General features: G+C 43.5%; 1 protein-coding gene across 1 annotated transcript; it reads right to left on the bottom strand.

Annotated features, from left to right (window-relative positions):
- Positions 1-6,693: 6,693 nt before the first annotated feature.
- LOC117507729 (odorant receptor 131-2-like) lies at positions 6,694-16,168 on the bottom strand. Its single transcript, XM_034167541.1, has 2 exons — positions 16,022-16,168; positions 6,694-7,458 (listed from the first exon to the last, which is right to left on the bottom strand). The coding sequence occupies exons 1-2, from the start codon at positions 16,166-16,168 to the stop codon at positions 6,694-6,696; spliced, it is 912 nt and encodes a 303-aa protein (XP_034023432.1).
- Positions 16,169-18,469: the final 2,301 nt, after the last annotated feature.

The raw sequence follows: 18,469 nt of genomic DNA, 5'->3' as shown, positions 1-18,469 counted from the left end.
GTAGAGAGGGTGTCTGTCTCCCTGATCTGAATTGGGAGCTGGTTCCAGAGGAGAGGAGCCTGAAAGCTGAAGGCTCTGCCTCCCATTCTACTCTTACAAACCCTAGGAACTACAAGTAAGCCTGCAGTCTGAGAGCGAAGCGCTCTATTGGGGTGATATGGTACTAAGAGGTCCCTAAGATAAGATGGGACCTGATTATTCAAAACCTTATAAGTAAGAAGAAGAATTTTAAATTCTATTCCAGAATTAACAGGAAGCCAATGAAGAGAGGCCAATATGGGTGAGATATGCTCTCTCCTTCTAGTCCCTGTCAGTACTATAGCTGCAGCATTTTGAATTAACTGAAGGCTTTTCAGGGAACTTTTAGGACAACCTGATAATAATGAATTACAATAGTCCAGCCTAGAGGAAATAAATGCATGAATTAGTTTTTCAGCATCACTCTGAGACAAGACCTTTCTAATTTTAGAGATATTGCGTAAATGCAAAAAAGCAGTCCTACATATTTGTTTAATATGCGCTTTGAATGACATATCCTGATCAAAAATGACTCCAAGATTTCTCACAGTATTACTAGAGGTCAGGGTAATGCCATCCAGAGTAAGGATCTGGTTAGACACCATGTTTCTAAGATTTGTGGGGCCAAGTACAATAACTTCAGTTTTATCTGAGTTTAAAAGCAGGAAATTAGAGGTCATCCATGTCTTTATGTCTGTAAGACAATCCTGCAGTTTAGCTAATTGGTGTGTGTCCTCTGGCTTCATGGATAGATAAAGCTGGGTATCATCTGCGTAACAATGAAAATTTAAGCAATACCGTCTAATAATACTGCCTAAGGGAAGCATGTATAAAGTGAATAAAATGAATAAAATGACACCACCTGCTGAATTTAAGCAGCATATTAAATAAATAAACAGACATAGGTTTTTCAAACACACAATTGAACACTTATTTTTATTTTAGAAGCAGCACTCTGAAGCAAACACACATGCACAAATTCAAACCTCAAGCTAACCTTAGCCTGTTAACATCATGTTGGCAAAGACTTCTCACCATCAAGGAAGAAAAAACACCTCTGAAGATGGCTACTAAGGACAAGCTGTTCTTCAAGCTGTTCTTTGTTCATGTGTCTTCAAACAAAAGGCTTTGTTTGAAGACACATGAACGATTAAATCCCTCATGAACTGCTGCTTTAACTTGCTCCGGTTGTCATTCACTTTTTGAAACAAAACAAAAGTTCTCCTCATGCCACCGTGTTAGAAACACAATATGAACAACATTTTCAGTAATGCATTTCCCTGGTGAATTACAATGCTGTTTTTCACTTGTGTGTTGAAACAAGGGCAAGATGCAGTTGTTGGACCTGCTCTTAAAGGCAGAGTCGCACATGCTAAGGATAAAAGTCAAGATCAAAGAAAAATGAAGGGGGAAGATTGAGCAGCACTGTAACAAACACAGCTGAAATACATCCTGGTGTAAGTACACACATGCATGATTGCTTGCTTGTAGTATGTTTCAGGCCTTATAGTCACCAATAGAAGGTTGTTAACCCCCAAAACATGAGTCAGCTGAAAATCGTGAATTATCCTCAAACTGTTAATTGCAAAATGTGAATACTGAAAAAATATCTCCCAAAATGTGAACGCAGGTCTCCCAAAACATGAATATCATTCATGACATATATGTTTTTTCAGTTTAAGTAGTGTACGGATTTCAGTTTACAGATCAATTACGTCAGGAAATCTTGGTTGCAAACCCTATCACCGCAAGAATGATTTTTTGGGGGGGTGGGGGGCTCATTACAGCCGGTGAGGTGGCCTCTCACTTCTGGTGGGGTCAAGCGCCTGGTCCCGCTTAGCGTGACCTGCTGTGGGGACAGTGGCAGGTGAGGAGTTTGACGAGGGTGGTACACCTGTCAAATGATGATATTGAGGAAGAAATCTTAAGCAGACTACACTCGAAGGGGTGACCCAGTGCTTAGGCCATTCTACCAAAAACGTTTGCAATACAGAAGTCAACACAACAACAACTGATGAGAGTCCATGCAAGTATCCAGTCCACCGTCAGGTGGGTAGGTGTCATTGAGCCACTCATTGGATCTGTTCCTACAGCAGAGCCCGTTCTGCGTCCGCTACAGAAAGCATCCAATCAAGCACGTGGATCCAGCCACATCTCAGACAGAGAGAAAAAGAAAACAGAATCAGTTGTCCAGAAAAACTACACATAATGTATAATTCATCAGCATTAAACAACAGGAAAGCAGAAGGTGATCGCTGGCCACGAGCCCTAAGCTTCACTAACAGACCTAGACTTTTGATAAACTTGAGTCTGAGATCCACTCTGTTTCATAATGAAATTAATTAAAAAGAGCAGGAAGCATAGTACCATACTGTGCCAGTATGCTAGCCACACAAAAGGGAGAATAAATGTGTCTTTAGTCTGGACATGTAAGTCTGTACTGAATTTGACTGTTTTGTTGATGCAGAGAGATCATTCCACAAAACAGGGGGATTATAAGAGGAAGCTATGTGACCTGCAGACTTTATATTCACCCTAGGGACACAAAGTAGCCCTGTGCCCTGAGGACTCAGAGCCCGGGAAAGTAGGGCTTGACTAAGTCAGCTACATAGGTAGGTGCTAGCCCGTGAATAATTTTATAGGTTAATAGCAGAACCTTAAAATCTGATCTCACAGGGACAGGAAATCAGTGAAGAGATGCCAAAGTGGGTGTAATGTGATCAAACGTTCTGCTTCCTGTCCAGAGTCTGGTAGCATTTTGAACCATTGGAGACCCCTAATGCTGGACAGTGGTTAACCAGAAAATAGAACATTGTAGTAGTCCAGTCTAGAAGAAACATATGCATGGATCAGGGTCTTGGCATCAGCCATAGACAGGATGGGACGAATCTTCACAATATTTCACAGGTGGAAAAAAGCGGTCCTTGTAATATCCCTAATGCATAGGTCAAAGGACAAAGTAGGATCAAAAATCACCCCAAGATTCCTCACTTTGTCGGTGTGATATATGATAGAAGAGCCTAGGTTAAGCGTGAGCTGGTCAAATTGATGCCAGTGTTTTCCTGGGCCAAGAACCATTTCAATTTTTTCTGAGTTCAAAAGTAGGAAATTGCTTGACATCCAACTTTTCACTGATGCAATGCAATCCTCTAAGGATTTCATGTGGATGAGATTACCAGCAGTTATCGGCATGTATAACTGAGTATCATCAGCGTAGCAATGAAAGGTAATCCCTACACACCGCAATATGTGCTCAAGGGGTACTATATAAAGGGAGAAAAGCAAGGGGCCTAAGACCGACCCCTGTGGAATCCCAAATTTCATGTAACTAAGGTTAGAGGTAGTGTCATTGTTCAAAACACAGTGAGAACAACTTTTCAGGTATGTCAACCATGCAAGGGCACTCCCAGCAATCCCAAAATGATTCTCCAACCTATCGAGTAGAATACGGTGATCCACAATATTGAACGCAGCACTAAGTTCTAACAGACCCAGAACTGTAATGTGTCAGAATCCATTGCAAGCAGAAAATCATTCATCACTTTAGTGAGAGCTGTCTCAGTGGAATATGTTCTAAATGCAGACTGCAGTGGCTCAAAAAGATTATTCTTAGTAACGTGGTCTATGAGCTGCCGTGAAACCATTTTTTTCCCCAGAATTTTAGAACAAAATGATACATTTTATATCGGCCTGTATTTTTCAGTATACCAGGGTTAAGATTAGATTTCTTAAGTTATGGTTTAATCACTGCAGATTTGAAACATTTAGGAACAGATCCCGAAATGACATATTGATAATTTCCCGCACAGTCATCCCAAGAGTGGGCCACAAGCAGCGATGCCGGTAACGCGTTACTTAGTAACGTTAGCGTTACTCTAATCTGACCACTTCTTTTAGTAACGAGTAATCTAACGCGTTAATCTTTCCAAGTCAGTAATCAGATTAAAGTTACTTCTCCATGTCACTGTGCGTTACTATTATTTTTCATTGTGGGTCGATAGCAGCATTAAACTTGGTCTGTGGGCAGGGGGTCGGGGTTCGACTGAACGTCCCACTTTAAGCGAGCTGTGAGCTTTTCATCCGCGGTTTTTTGCAGCTGCTCGACTCGTCCTCACCTCTTAAAGGGCGGTGATCGATCAGCACACCTGCACTGAGCTTTACGAAGACATTTTTATACTTTTTTCCTCCTTTATTTAGAATTCTGAGCTGAGCTGCTCCGTATCGTCTCGTTAAAAACAGCTGATCCTCGACGACGCGTCAACAACTAACACCGTTTTCCACTCAAATGCACCTAAACTCTCTTTCTGAGGACCACATGATGTGAAAACGCAATAAAACTTTCTTACCTGTAAATCTGGTCCTGTTTTCTGCATAAATAAATGTTATCCATTCTTTGTGCTCAAACGCCAAAGCAGGGGCGAATCCAGATGGGATGGGGGCGTGGGGGAGGGATGTGCCCCCCCACAACAGCCCTAGATTAAAGATCCAGTTTTGAAGCCGTTTCTTACTACAACTACTAATATTGCTTAAAATAATAATAATTTCGACAAGTAAAATGTTTAGAGAGAATTTAAATGTTAGAAAAATGTTAGAATTTAATAGTTACATTTCTAAACAATGTAGGTTTGAAATTGCAAGTTTTACTGTTACAGTGCTGTCAACAGTTAAATATGAGGTCAAGAAAGAGGTCTTTATTTTACTTTTTATAAAACAAGTATTTATTTTCATTGAAGTCAAGAAAGGGTGACTATAAAGTGAGTTTTGGCAAAACAGGTATCATTGTCATGTTGACGTGGGTTGTTGTCGACAGCTGGGAAAGTAACTAAAAAAGTAACTAGTAATCTAACTTAGTTACTTTTACAATTGAGTAATCAGTAAAGTAACTAAGTTACTTTTTCAAGGAGTAATCAGTAATCAGTAATTGGATTACTTTTTCAAAGTAACTGTGGCAACACTGGCCACAAGTCCTTAAACAGTTTTGTTGGTATAGGGTCAAATAAGCAGGTTGTGCTTTTCGCAGATGTCACAAGTTTCTTCAGCACACCTAGTGAAATACTATAACATTTTGTAAATCTGAGTAATACCTCAGTGATCGCACCCACCTCGATAATAGGTTGTAGTGGCTGGATTAAGACATTCTGGGATATATTTAACCTAATGTCATCTTTTTTCTTCTCAAAGTAATCTAAAAAATCTTGGGCTGTGAAGGGAGAGTGACTTACAGGTGGTTGTCCATGAATAAGATTTGCCACCGTGTTGAACAGGAACTTTCAGTTTTGCTCGTTTTTGTTGATCAAATCAGAGTAATAGGCCCGCTTTGTAGCCAATAATGCATGCTTATTGTCTAAGATAGCATCACGCTATGCAAGGTGGAATACTTCTAGTTTTGAGCTGCGCCATTTTCGTTCTAGATCTCTAGTCTTATGCTTGAGGCCACGCAAGTAATTGTTGAACCAAGGGGTGTTTTGAGGGGGCGTGGTTTTAATGTAGGCAGAGCGATCATGCCAAGTGTGGTTTTGAGCACTGAGTTTAAACTATCCACAAGACTGTTTACTGAATGGTCATTTTCCAAAGTGATGCTAAGCTATCAGGCAGTCTCGCTCCCAGTTCAATCACAGTTGAAGAGTTGATGTGTTGCCACAGTGATAAATAAGGTGCTTGTTCCACTAAACACAGCAGCAAAACTGTAAACTTCATAAGGGAGTGTTCAGAGACCACTGACGCAAGAGACATAATGTCAATATCTGTGACAGCAGTACAGAGAATGAGGACCAAATCCAAGGTATTTCCATGAATGTGTATTGAACCCTAAATGCATTGCTGGAATCCTAGTATTCATAATGTCCATAAATGATTTACAGAGGGGGTCAGAAGTCTTATTTATATGGATGTTGAAGTCACCAACAATCAGAATATTATCTGCACTAGTCGACAGGTTCGAGATGAACGCACCAAATTCATCTAAGAATTCAGAGTATTGGCCACGGGCCTATATACAGTGACAAAGTTGCAGATATGGGATGAAGTCACTGTCAAGTCATTCTCAAGTCATCAATCTGCAAGTCTCATGTCAAGTCTCAAGTCAGCTTCCAAACAATTGGTGGACATTATGACTTGGGACTTGACTTGAGACTTGCAGATTCATGACTTGAGAGTGACTTGCTGGTGACTTTGTCCTACCTCTGCAAAGTAATATGGTTGAGTTTTATTCCTGTGACCTTGGCTATATGTAGTGTCATGGGTAGAGCGGAGAAACAGATATTCAAACGAATTATATTTTTGACCCTCAACATCTTGTAAACTCAACCCAGAGTCAGAAATTTGAGCAACCCCCCCGTTTGGTATCACAGGGAACGTGACTAAATGTGTACGTCGGTGGGCAGGCCTTATTTAAGGGGAGGACAGCAGTAGGTTTAAGCCAGGTTTCACATTAACCAATCATATATAAGTGGTGATCCATAATTCGATCATTAATCAACAGTGATTTTGAGGACAGTGACCTTATGTTAATGAGACCAGACGAAAGACCTCAACGGAGTTGACAATTGGACTGTTGGGATTTGGGGGTGGTTCCAGAGTAGCATATATAAATAATATGTCTAGAAGTAGGTTTAGGTTCACTTCAAGGGACAGTGTAATTTTATGAACATCGTCCCTGGTTTGAGTAGTTGTGAACTATGTGCTCCTTAAACACACAAAATGCTTTCTGAGGTACCTCCTGAGAGTACTGTCTCTGAGACCGTAGATTATTGGACTGATGGATCGTGGCAAAATCTGCACAATAATGTAGCCAGCAAAGAGGGAGTCCGCAAAGCTTTTGGGAAACCACTGTCGCACAGCATTGCTCAGTGCAGACGTGACATATGCACCCATACACAACACAAGCTGAACGCCGTGGAGGAGGATTGTGTTTCTGGCCTTCTTAGTATCTTTGTCAGCTGCCTTTGCAGTGAACATAATCCTGAAGTAAGTGTAAGCAATTGTCAAAGAAATAATTATTAGATACACTATATGACTGTAGTCCCGCTTCTTGGTCAAGTGATGATTTGGGAAGACGGTCTCCCTGAGACAAAACACTTGGGATTTAAAAAAACTCAGAGATTCAGTGGCCAAGGTGACGAAGAGATCAGGAAGAACAGAACACAAGCTTCTTAACCAGATTAAGGCAATAAGCACGAGTGTTCTTTTGATTGTACAAATCTGAGTGTGACGAAGGGGAACACAGATGGCAATGTAGCGCTCCACCGCCATGCAAGCCAGGTTCAGAGGAGTGTTTTCTGTAGTGAAAAGTGCAATCAGTATTAATACACAACAGCTGGAGACATTTATTTTGTTGACGATGTAGCTGAGAAGGAAGAGGATGGCTGTCATCGTCAGCTGGATCATGTCGTTGATCACCAGGTGGATGAAGAGGATGTACCGAGGCTTCGTGTAGAATATCTGCAGGGTGGAGTCAAAATATACAAAAAGAAAGAAAATACATTAGATAGGGGATCATCATCTTCAGAATTGCCACCAAAAAGTGTTTAAAAAGCTTGGAAATTATTATGGTGGCACTGATGTCAGCAAATATTGGAGCAGTGGTTGCATTATATTATTTATTTGTATTCCTACAGTTCTGTTTCTTTGTGCATCAAAGGCAATTGTGTGTGAGACACAAAGCATTTTATTGTAGTAAAGTATGATCATTGGGTTGTCAGGGGCAGCAAGACCTTCTGTGCTGGCCAAGATATTGTCAGAGTGAATTTTTTATTTTCATTCATGATACATGTATTTTACAAACATCAGGTTTTGTTTTTTTTTTTGCACTGAGGTCTTTTCTACTCTCCCCGAGTGGTGCTGCTTCCATATCCGACTATTTGGATGAGAGCTCTGTTAGCCAATCAGATTTCCCCTGCTGTCTCTGAGTGACAAATCTCTGAGGCCTTCAGAATTTCAAGTGATTCTCTCTGCTGTTAAAATGTCTAGAAACATGTAGCATAGAGTGGGACCTCATATATCCATAACAAAGTGTGAGCTGGTTCTACACTTTTCAAAAAGTCCAATTTGAGTGTAATGTGTTGGAGCTTTTTTTCATCCTTGTGGTCTGTTGTGATGGAATCAAGAAATAAGGTAGGTTATTTAGACATATTTAATGTATCAATTTGATCTATCAATCATTAGTTTGATGACAGAATGTTAATTTAATTCTGGTTTGGAACCCTTGCAGATTCCATCTCTGTTCAGAGGAAGGAAGGACCGCATTAGTGTTGCACTCTTTCTATCCAACAGATACTCAAAGTGCTTTACAATGATGCCTGCCATGTACTTCCCATGGCCAACCCCCATTTTTACAGCTAATTGGACTGACATTGCAGATTAAGTGTCCACAGACATAGACAGGTAGCATGAGCAAAAGTCAAACCTCGGTCTACATACTGGCAGGCCAGCTCCTTATCCACTCACTGACAGTGGTGAGCACAGTTCCGTTAATCCAGTGGTGTCCAAACTATTCCAGAAAGGGCCGAGAGGGTGCAGGTTTGCCTTGCAGCCACTGACTCCAGCAGGTGATTTCGATGAGTTCATCAGTGAAATCACCTGCTGGAGTCAGTGGCTGCAAGGCAAACCTGCACCCTCTCGGCCCTTTCTGGAATAGTTTGGACACCGCTGTGCTAATCCGTTAAGTGCTAATTAGTAAAGCTAACTTTTTCTTCAGCAGATTAGCTTTTCAGCTAACTTTGAAAACCATCAGCAGACCAATTAGGTTCTGCTAAATTTAGTTCCGCTATCTTTTAGTTTGCTAACATTTTTTTTTGTTTGCTGGTAAAGTGACTAAAGCGTAACGGTCAAACATGTTTGTAAACCCTAAAATCATACATGTTAGTTCCTGTCTGTTGTGTGTCTACAACAGTCAGGTTACTGTGAGGAGATCAGCCCTCACTGTCGACAATGTGTTTGCTTTAAAGACAGCGTGTACATGCAAATCTTTAAGTGAAAAGACATTTATTGCTGTATTTTTATGTAAAGACAAAACTTATGTGGGTTTTTTTTGGTGGGGAAGCTTGACGAGATGGATGAGGTGTAAATTTTACCTGGCGCATTGAATGCAACACGGGTGACCTGTTCCTGAGTTTATACAGAGATAAACTGTGGCTATTAATATTTTTATTTATTTCATTTATATAGCGACAAATCACAGCAAAGCTGCCTCAAGGGTTTTTTATTATTGTTATTGTGGTTCATGTTGGTTTAGCAGTGTTGTTAGTGTTAGATATAGATTTGTTGTGTTTTTGTAGTTCAACTAGTGTAGTTAGTTTGATTAAGAGTTATGTTGTCACCATGAGTGAAAAGTGCCTTGCGTTTGATGTCTTCTGCCACAGTTTGTGTTGTTGTGTGTAAAAAGTAAATAACACTTCTTTGCGGTAGTTGGCAGGTGTATTAAGACAAAAGCTCTGTCTCATTCTTCACACAGCTTGCCACAATATAGAATACAGAGATAAACTGTGACTTCTTCTGATAAAGATGATGACCGTGTTTGGGGTTTTATTTTGTATTTATGTATTTTTTTGTTTGTTTGATTATTTTGGGTTTGTGATTGCCTTTGAATTTACTCAGAAGCCCCTGCGGTGCTTAAACTCAAAACTTCGGCTATCAGTAGTTGACAGTGTACCAAGTTAGTGGTTAGCTGTAACTTCCTCTAAATTGTTTTTAGTGGTTCGTCGGTTTAGCGTTGTAAAAGTTAACTTTTCAGTTAGCGGATTAGCGGTTATTGAAGCTAACTTTTTGGTTCGCTGTGCTCACCACTGTCCGCTGAGATACGTGTTGTGCAAAGCTTCATACACTGAGGTTACATACTGGAAGGATGTCAGTTTTTGAACAGACTGGCCCCTTTTACCACCCACTCGGCCTATTGTTTAATTACAGATTGTAAATATAGATTTAAAAACTCTTTAAACCAATAGCACTGTTTAAAAACTACATGACATGCCTCATCCAGAAGTAGGATACTGACAACACACAGTTCTACTTGTGCCTGTCTCACTGTGTAGCATTTAGCATGTAAAGGCCCCCTGACACTTGCACAACTTTAATGGACGCACTTGCATGCACTGTCGTGCAGGAGAGTAAACTCGTCGTTAACGGGTGTAGACTGAACGCGAGAGGGGTGCCGGACCATGCAATTGCACAAAGAGAATTTTGAAATGTTAAAAAAATGTTTCACGCATACATGTCGTACAACGTTGCGCGATCTACTTGCCAACACTACGTGCAGCTTGTCTGGTTGAGTAAAGAAGTGAACAGTGTGAGTGGTTGGGTCAGTGCACCGCATCGCAGCACAGCTCGTCTGAACGATTATAACGAAATGTTAAATCCATCATAAACATACCCTTACAGCTGCACACAAGCAGGAAAGAACATACAACTGTTTTACCAAACCATTGCAAGATAAACATGACAGATATGACCTTTTTAAACGGCTCCAGATGCTTTCTCTATCTCATTTAGCATGCAAGAAAACCAGCAGCTGAAAAGCTCCTCTGGGATTCCGGAAGCGATTAGAGGTGTTTTCAACAGCTAACCCGGACAGAAACTGATTAATCCGCTACAAAATAATTATTTTATATATGCAGCATCCAGCCCACAACGCGTGGCAGCCAGGAACAAAGCACGGCGTCCAGCTGGGAACACAACGGGTGGGATTGTCACGACAATGTGCATGCAAGTGCGCGGATCAAAGTCATGCAAATGTCAGGGCACCTTAAAGCCCCTGTCACAGTGGCATATTCGTAGAGCTGCTGAACAGCTCTCCGCTTACTTCACGAGGAGTTTTTTTCTCAATACGCAGCAGTATGTTGAGGACTACATGTGTAGGATGGAAGAAATTAAACATGTTTAATTTTCTTCGGCGTACAGCACAGCATGGAGCCTTCACGCGAGAACACGCAGCGCCGTGCTAATGTCCGCTATTGTGAGTGGTGTTCAGTTGTTGGACGTCTGTGCTAGTCACAGTTTGTCCATCACAAACACCATATTTGAGCACAAGGGTGTCCATAAGTGCACGTGGCACCAGGACACCCTGAGCCGGAGGTCGATGATCGACTTTATAGTCGTATCATCTGACCTTCGGCCACGTGTCTCGGACACTCGAGTAAAGAGAGGGGCAGAGCTGTCGACCGATCACCACCTGGTGGTGAGTTGGATACGCTGGGAGGGGAGGAAGCCGGTCAGACCTGGCAGGCCCAAACGTATCGTGAGGGTCTGCTGGGAACGACTGGCGGAACCCTCTGTCAGGGAGGTCTTCAACCTCCGGGAGAGCTTCTCCCAGATCCCGGGGGAGGTTGGAGACATGGAGTCCGAGTGGACCATGTTCTCCACCTCCATTGTTGATGCGGCCACTCGTAGCTGTGGTCACAAGGTCTCTGGTGCCTGTCACGTCGGCAATCCCCGAACCCGGTGGTGGACACCGGAAGTAAGGGATGCTGTCAAGCTGAAGAAGGAGTCCTACTTATCTTTGTTGGTAGGTGGGACCCCAGAGGCAGCTGACAGGTACCGGCAGGCCAAGCGTGCCACAGCTCGTGCGGTCGCAGAGGCAAAAACTCGGGTCTGGGAGGAGTTCGGGGAGGCTATGGAGGAGGACTATCGGTTGACCTCGAAGAGATTCTGGCAAACCGTCCGACGCCTCAGGAGGCGGAAGCAGCTCTCCACCGGCACTGTTTACGGTGCGGGTGGGGAGCTGTTGACCCTGACTGGGGATGTTGTTGGGCAGTGGAAGGAGTACTTCGAGGATCTCCTCAATCCCATCATCTCGTCTTCCGAAGAGGAAGCAGAGACTGGGGACCCAGAGGCGGACTCATCCATTATCCAGGCAGAAGTCACCGAGGTGGTTAGAAAGCTCCTCGGTGGCAAGGCTCCTGGGGTGGATGAAATCCATCCTGAGTACCTTAAGTCTCTGGATGTTGTGGGACAGTCTTGGCTGACACGCCTCTGCAACATCGCGTGGCGATTGGGGACAGTGCCTCTGGATTGGCAGACCGGGGTGGTGGTCCCTCTGTTTAAGAAGGGGGACTGGAGGGTGTATTCCAACTATAGGGGGATCACACTCCTCAGCCTCCCCCGTAAGGTCTATTCCAGAGTACTGGAGAGGAGAATTCGACTGATGGTCGAACCTCGGATTCAGGAGGAGCAGTGTGGTTTTCGTCCTGGTCGCAGCACACTGGACTAGCTCTACATGCTCCATCGGGTGCTCGAGGGTTCATGGGAGTTCGCCCAACCACTCCACATGTGTTTTGTGGATCTGGAGAAGGCATTCGACCGTGTCCCTCGGGGCACCCTGTGGGGAGTGCTCCGGGAGTACGGGGTCCGGGGTCCTTTGCTAAGGGCTATCCGGTCCCTGTACGACCGCAGCAGGAGCTTGGTTCGCATTGCCGGTAGTAAGTCAAACCTGTTTCCAGTGCACGTTGGCCTCCGCCAGGGCTGCCCTTTGTCACCGGTTCTGTTCATTATTTTTATGGACAGAATTTCTAGGCGCAGCCAGGGTGTAGAGGGGGTCTGGTTTGGGAACCACAGAATCTCGTCTCTGCTGTTTGCGGACGATGTGGTTCTGTTGGCTTCTTCAAATCAGGACCTTCAGCGTGCACTGTTTTGTGCAGTTTTGCCTCTTCAGAAAATTGGGAAGATTGATGAGGCTATTGTCAAACGCGGTTCTAGAAATGGTGGGCGGCACCGGGCAACCCCGCCCGGTGTAATAGTATATCTTACCCCCCTGGATATCTTACCCCCCAGGGTGGAAGATATCCTAGGATATTTTACCCCTCACCCTGGAAATCCTCCCCCCACCACCCCTGACAGGCAATATTCCTACAGGGCAGCACTGATTAACCCAAATCTTGATAAAGTCCAATCAGGATGGAGCAACCTTTAAACGCTATATTTCATGGATGTTTTATGGTTCCAGATGAAGCAGTTTGAATGACTGTGAACAATATTGGTATTCTTTCTCTATGTATCTATAGCTCTCTACCATAGTAATACGAGGTCTGTTAGAAAAGTATCTGACCTTTTTATTTTTTTTCAAAAACCTGATGGATTTGAATCATGTGTGCTTGCATGAGCCAACCTTGAACCTTCGTGCGCATGCGTGAATTTTTTCACGCCTGTCGATTGCGTCGTTTGCTTGTAAGCCTTTGTGTTAGGACGGGTGGAGTCGCTCGTCGTTTTTTCTTTGCAAGGAAATGGCGGAACGACTGGAGCAGCGCGACTGCATCAAATTTAGCCAGAAACTGGGTGACAGCCAGGTGGAAACCTTTCGGATTATTCAGACGGCTTTCGGAGATGATCCTCTGGGCATCACACAGATTAAGGAGCGATACAACCGGTTTAAAGACGGCCGCACAACGGTGGAGAGCGAGCCATGCTCCAGTCGGCCATCAACATGCTGAAATGACCAGATCATTTCCAAAGTGAACGCTGTGGTGATTGTGGAAGAGGTGGACATCAGCACTTTTTCGGCACATTCCACTGTGACAGAAGATTTTGCCATGAAAAGAGCTGATTTCTCGGATAGTCACACGACTGAAAAGCCACGAAAGCCGTCTGAATCTTCCGAATGGTGGAAGAGGTGGGCATGTCACAACATGTCCTGTGAGGCTTCAACACGGTGGTGCTTTTGCTCCGCCATCAGCTTCTAGTAAAGTGTAGTAAAGTGCTTCTTCTCAAGCACTTTACTACAACCAACGCTGACCCAAAGTGCTGTACGCTAAAACATACAGTTAAAACATGAAGACATATATTTAAACAAGTTAATAAATAAATAAATATAGTGTACACACACACACAAACAGGCACAACAGTATGTAATGAGACATATGTTTAAGAAACAATGAAAATGAGGGGCCTATAATGTCTGCCACCTTTCTCAAATCTCTTTTGTACAAACTAGGTCATAAATATAAACAGTGGCAGATAGGAATCAACAGCATGATATGAATGTAGCATGAAATTGACAAATCTGATTATTTGAAACAGTGTGATTCTCACTGGATGAGCAACTCGCTAGGGGAAAGAATGAATAAAGATGTGTTCAATTCATTTTTGTCCACTAAATATTACAGCTAAGTGGTTTCAAGTTTTAGTAGCATGAAGAATGAGTCAAACTTTAGAGTCCAAGCTGATGTTAAACTGCACATCAAGTGACCCCATAATAAGTGAAGATCAAATGTATTCAAAAGAATGAAATCCCTGGAACCTTCTCTACCCTGCAAAAAATCAGTTTACTTCTTATACTGACAGTATGATAACAAGCAATCAATACATTTATGTTAGTTTTTCAGCACCCATTATGATAGCAATAGTTTGCTGTAATGAACATTTTATTTATAAAGTTTTATCTATTTGTAATCATATAACTATATTCTGCTAGTACTAATATAATCATAAAATATTATTAATTTGGTGTATTACACAACATGTTTTACTGTAATCTGAAGTTTTACCTAATTTAGGTGACATTTGACCTCAAGTGAAATCCTGAAGGTCAGGGTCAGTCACTTATCCCAGATAATGGCTTATAAGCAAGGCCTATCACTATGTTCATGGCAAATATGTAGGCAAAATTTCAAAAATTGCGACCAGGAAAGTTGTTTAGTTTAATGTTTGACCTTCCTGTGACCTTGACCCTTGACCTTGATCCTTTTGTATACTGAAAGGTACCTTACTAGGGCTGCTATATGTGAAGTTGCAAGACTCAATGTAAACTGTGCTGCACAGCGAGTTAAAGATGAAAAATGCAATGATTACAAACAAACAAATACATACTGACAAACATATCTTGCCAAAACAAAGTTTTGGCAAGATATTGAGGGGTGGATATCCAGGGTGGGGGGCAAGTTATCCAGGGGGGAAGATAATCTGTTACACCAGCACTGCAAATTTCCGCCTGGCTCTTGGGTTCAAATTGGCTGTGCTGCATAGCACAGAATTTCTGAAAAATTAACGGAAATGTTGCAGAAAATGTACCAATTTGATCGTATTTCAAGCTTATAGAGTCATAGTTTTGAAATTTTAAACCAATAATTAAATTAATAAGAAATATATTTGTAATTTTCTTCCTATCAAATTGCAAACAGCAGAGATCAGAGTTCGTGCATTCTGTGGCCACAGAGCTGTGAAGGGCAGCAGCTATAAACAGCATCTCTGCGCCGCTCTGAACTGAAGAGAAAAAAAAACCTGCCATGAAAAGTCCGACAATTTGGAGGAATTTCTGTATCCGTATCTGAAGATACATTCAGGAATTTAGTTTATTTTACAGTTGAAAGGCTCCGTGTTTCCAAAAAACTACGAGTTTGAAAAATAGCAGATGGGGGGGGGGGGAGAGTGGAAAAATAATTTTTTGTTCATTATTCTTGCGTTCAATGCGTCTAATACCCCCAAAATTTGTTAAAATAAGGCTTGCCAAGAATGTTTTAGTGGTATAAAACCCCATAGCTTTGGGTTAAGCTATGGGCTGCAATCACATAATTTACCTGGCAGTAAAATGGTCCTAGCTAGAACCCTGTTGTCAAAGCATTAATTTTTGATCAAGCAGCGATTTGTGTAGAACCAGTCAAACACTTGTCAAGGGCACGTGACATCATCATGTTGCAGGTCTATGGAGAAATTGTTGTGGATTGTCAAGTTCATTAACTAATCAGATTTCAGGTTTGTCATCGGTCTGTATCATTGTGCATGTATCCAGCAGCTTGGCTGGAATCTGTTTAATTCTGATTGTGATATTTGAGTTTATGGCATTTTTTGTATGATTGGTGGTTGAATTAATAAATCTGGCTGGCTGTTGTGAGTTTTCACTTTCTGCTTTCTGTTAATGTTTTTACTGTAGCTCCCTGACCACAGCCACAAAGTCTCTCTCTGATCTGTAGTTTGTCAGCAAAGCCATTGCACTACAAAGTTCCAAATAAATCCACATGGCAATTTCAGTCCCATCACTGTGATAAACCAGTTAACCCAAATGACAGTGAAGGCATCAGACCTGATGTTTTCTGAAGATGTGAATGAGGCTTGAATTGATGTAGATGATGGAGATCCCCAGAGCCACAACAATCACATTCTTGATCACAGCTTTGGACGGAGAGTCTCGGTATGATGTACTTGTCACATTTGCAGATGACACGTTCATTTCTCATAAGTCTAATAAAAGACAAAACATGATTTTCTTCAGTTAACATTGAATATCAATAGCTGCTGATTACAGATAAACTATTTTCCTGGCCCGATTGTGATACAAGCCAGATTCAGGACTCAACATAAGTGCTAAACCATACTTAAAGTGGTCTGTGATTATGATTAAATCCAGGGATGTCCCTATCTGATCGAATCAAGTCTCATGCAGCTGTCACACCATGATTTAGCCAGCTTATGCCAACAGCCCCGCTTCCACCAAGCGGTCCGGGTTCGTACGGTATGATATGGGTTGGAACATTTAAGTCTGTTATAGCTTGCATTTCCACCGTCAGCAGAGCCTTTGTCTGGTAGGCGGAGCATGTAGATGTTGACATGCACACCATCAAGAGCACTAACACTTTTGCACGTCCTCGCCCCTCCACATGGAGGCCAAACAGAGTAATTTAACATTTTTTGAAATTTAATTTAATTTTTGTGTTGGTGGCCACACAACACTGTCTATAGTGCAGGTGGGGAGCTGTTGACCCTGACTGGGGATGTTGTTGGGCGGTGGAAGGAATACTTTGAGGATCTCCTCAATCCCATCGTCACGTCTTCCGAAGAGGAAGCAGAGACTGGGGACTCAGAGGCGAACTCGTCCATCACCCAGGCCGAAGTCACCGAGGTGGTTAGAAAGCCCCTTGGTGACAAGGCTCCTGGGGTGGACAAAATCCATTCTGAGTGCCTTAAGTCTCTGGATGTTGTGGGACTGTCCTGGTTGACACGTCTCTGCAAATTCGAGTGGCGGTCGGGGACAGTACCTCTGGATTGGCAGACCGGGGTGGTGGTCCCTCTGTTTAAGAAGGGGGACCGGAGGGTGTGTTCCAACTACAGGGGGATCACACTCCTCAGCCTCCCCGGTAAGGTTTATTCCAGGATGCTGCAGAGGAGAATTCGGTCTATGGTCGAACCTCGGATTCAAGAGGAGCAGTGTGGTTTTCGTCCTGGTCGCGGCACACTGGACCAGCTCTACACCCTCCATCGGGTGCTCGAGGGTTCATGGGAGTTCGCCCAACCAGTCCACATGTGCTTTGTGGATCTGGAGAAGGCATTTGACTAAGTCCCTTCAGGCGCCCTGTGGGGGTGCTGCGCGAGTACGGGGTCCGGGGTCCTTTGCTAAGGGCTATCCGGTCCCTGTACGGCTGCAGCAGGAGCTTGGTTCGCATTGCCGGTAGTAAGTCAAACCTGTTTCCAGTGCACATTGGCCTCCACCAGGGCTGCCCTTTGTCACCGGTTCTGTTCATTACCTTTATGGACAGAATTTCTAGGCGCAGCCAGGGTGTAGAGGGGGTCTGGTTTGGGAACCACAGAATCTCGTCTCTGCTGTTTGCGGACGATGTGGTTCTGTTGGCTTCTTCAAATCAGGACCTTCAGCGTGCACTGTTTTGTGCAGTTTTGCCTCTTCAGAAAATTGGGAAGACTGATGAGGCTATTGTCAAACGCGGTTCTAGAAACGGTGGGCGGCGCCGGGCAAACCAGGACCTTCAGCGTGCACTGGGGTGGTTTGCAGCCAAGTGTGAAGCGTCCAGGAAGAAGATCAGCACCTCCAAATCCGAGGCCATGGTTCTCAACCGGAAAAATGTGCCTTGCCCTCTTCAGGTCGGTGGTGTGTCCTTGCCTCAGGTGGAGGAGTTTAAGTATCTTGGGGTCTTGTTCACGAGTGAGGGGCGGATGGAGCGTGAGATCGATAGACGGATCGGTGCAGCATCTGCAGTGATGCGGTCGCTGTATCTGACCATCATGGTGAAGAGAGAGCTGAGCAGGGGGGCAAAGCTCTCAATTTACCGATTGATCTACGTTCTGACCCTTACCTATGGTCATGAGATTTGGCTCATGACCGAAAGAACAAGATCGCACGATCGAAAGGAGCCAGCTGAGGTGGCTCGGGCATCTTTTCCGGATGCCCCCTGGATGCCTCGCTGGAGAGGTGTTCCGGACACGTCCCATCGGGAGGAGGCCCTGGGGAAGACCCAAATCACGCTGGAGGGACGACATCTGTCAGCTGGCTTGGGAACGCCTCGGGGTTCCCCCGGAGGAGCTGAGGGAGGTGTGTGGGGATCGAGAGGTCTGGGCGGCTTTGCTTGAGCTGCTGCCCCTGTGACCCGACCTAGGATATGCGGAAGAAGATGGATGGATGGATGGAATGTACGAGGTCTGTGAGAAAAGTATCCAACCTTTTTATTTTATGCAAAAAATATATGGATTTGATTCATATGTTTTTACGTCAGCCAAGCTTGAACCTTCCTGCACATGCGTG

The sequence above is a fragment of the Thalassophryne amazonica genome, chromosome 3 (genome assembly GCF_902500255.1).
Source record: "Thalassophryne amazonica chromosome 3, fThaAma1.1, whole genome shotgun sequence".
In the NCBI taxonomy this organism is placed as follows: domain Eukaryota; kingdom Metazoa; phylum Chordata; class Actinopteri; order Batrachoidiformes; family Batrachoididae; genus Thalassophryne; species Thalassophryne amazonica.
The sequence above is the reverse complement of the archived record's forward strand: the minus strand, read 5'-3'. Positions and strand labels throughout refer to the sequence as shown.

Coding starts and splice junctions, on each gene's coding strand:
- LOC117507729 (XM_034167541.1), bottom strand. CDS start 16,168: ATGAACGTGTCATCTGCAAATGTGACAAGTACATCATACCGAGACTCT. Junction 7,459..16,021: donor ACATCTTCAGAAAACATCAG/GTCTGATGCCTT, acceptor TCCACCCTGCAG/ATATTCTACACGAAGCCTCG.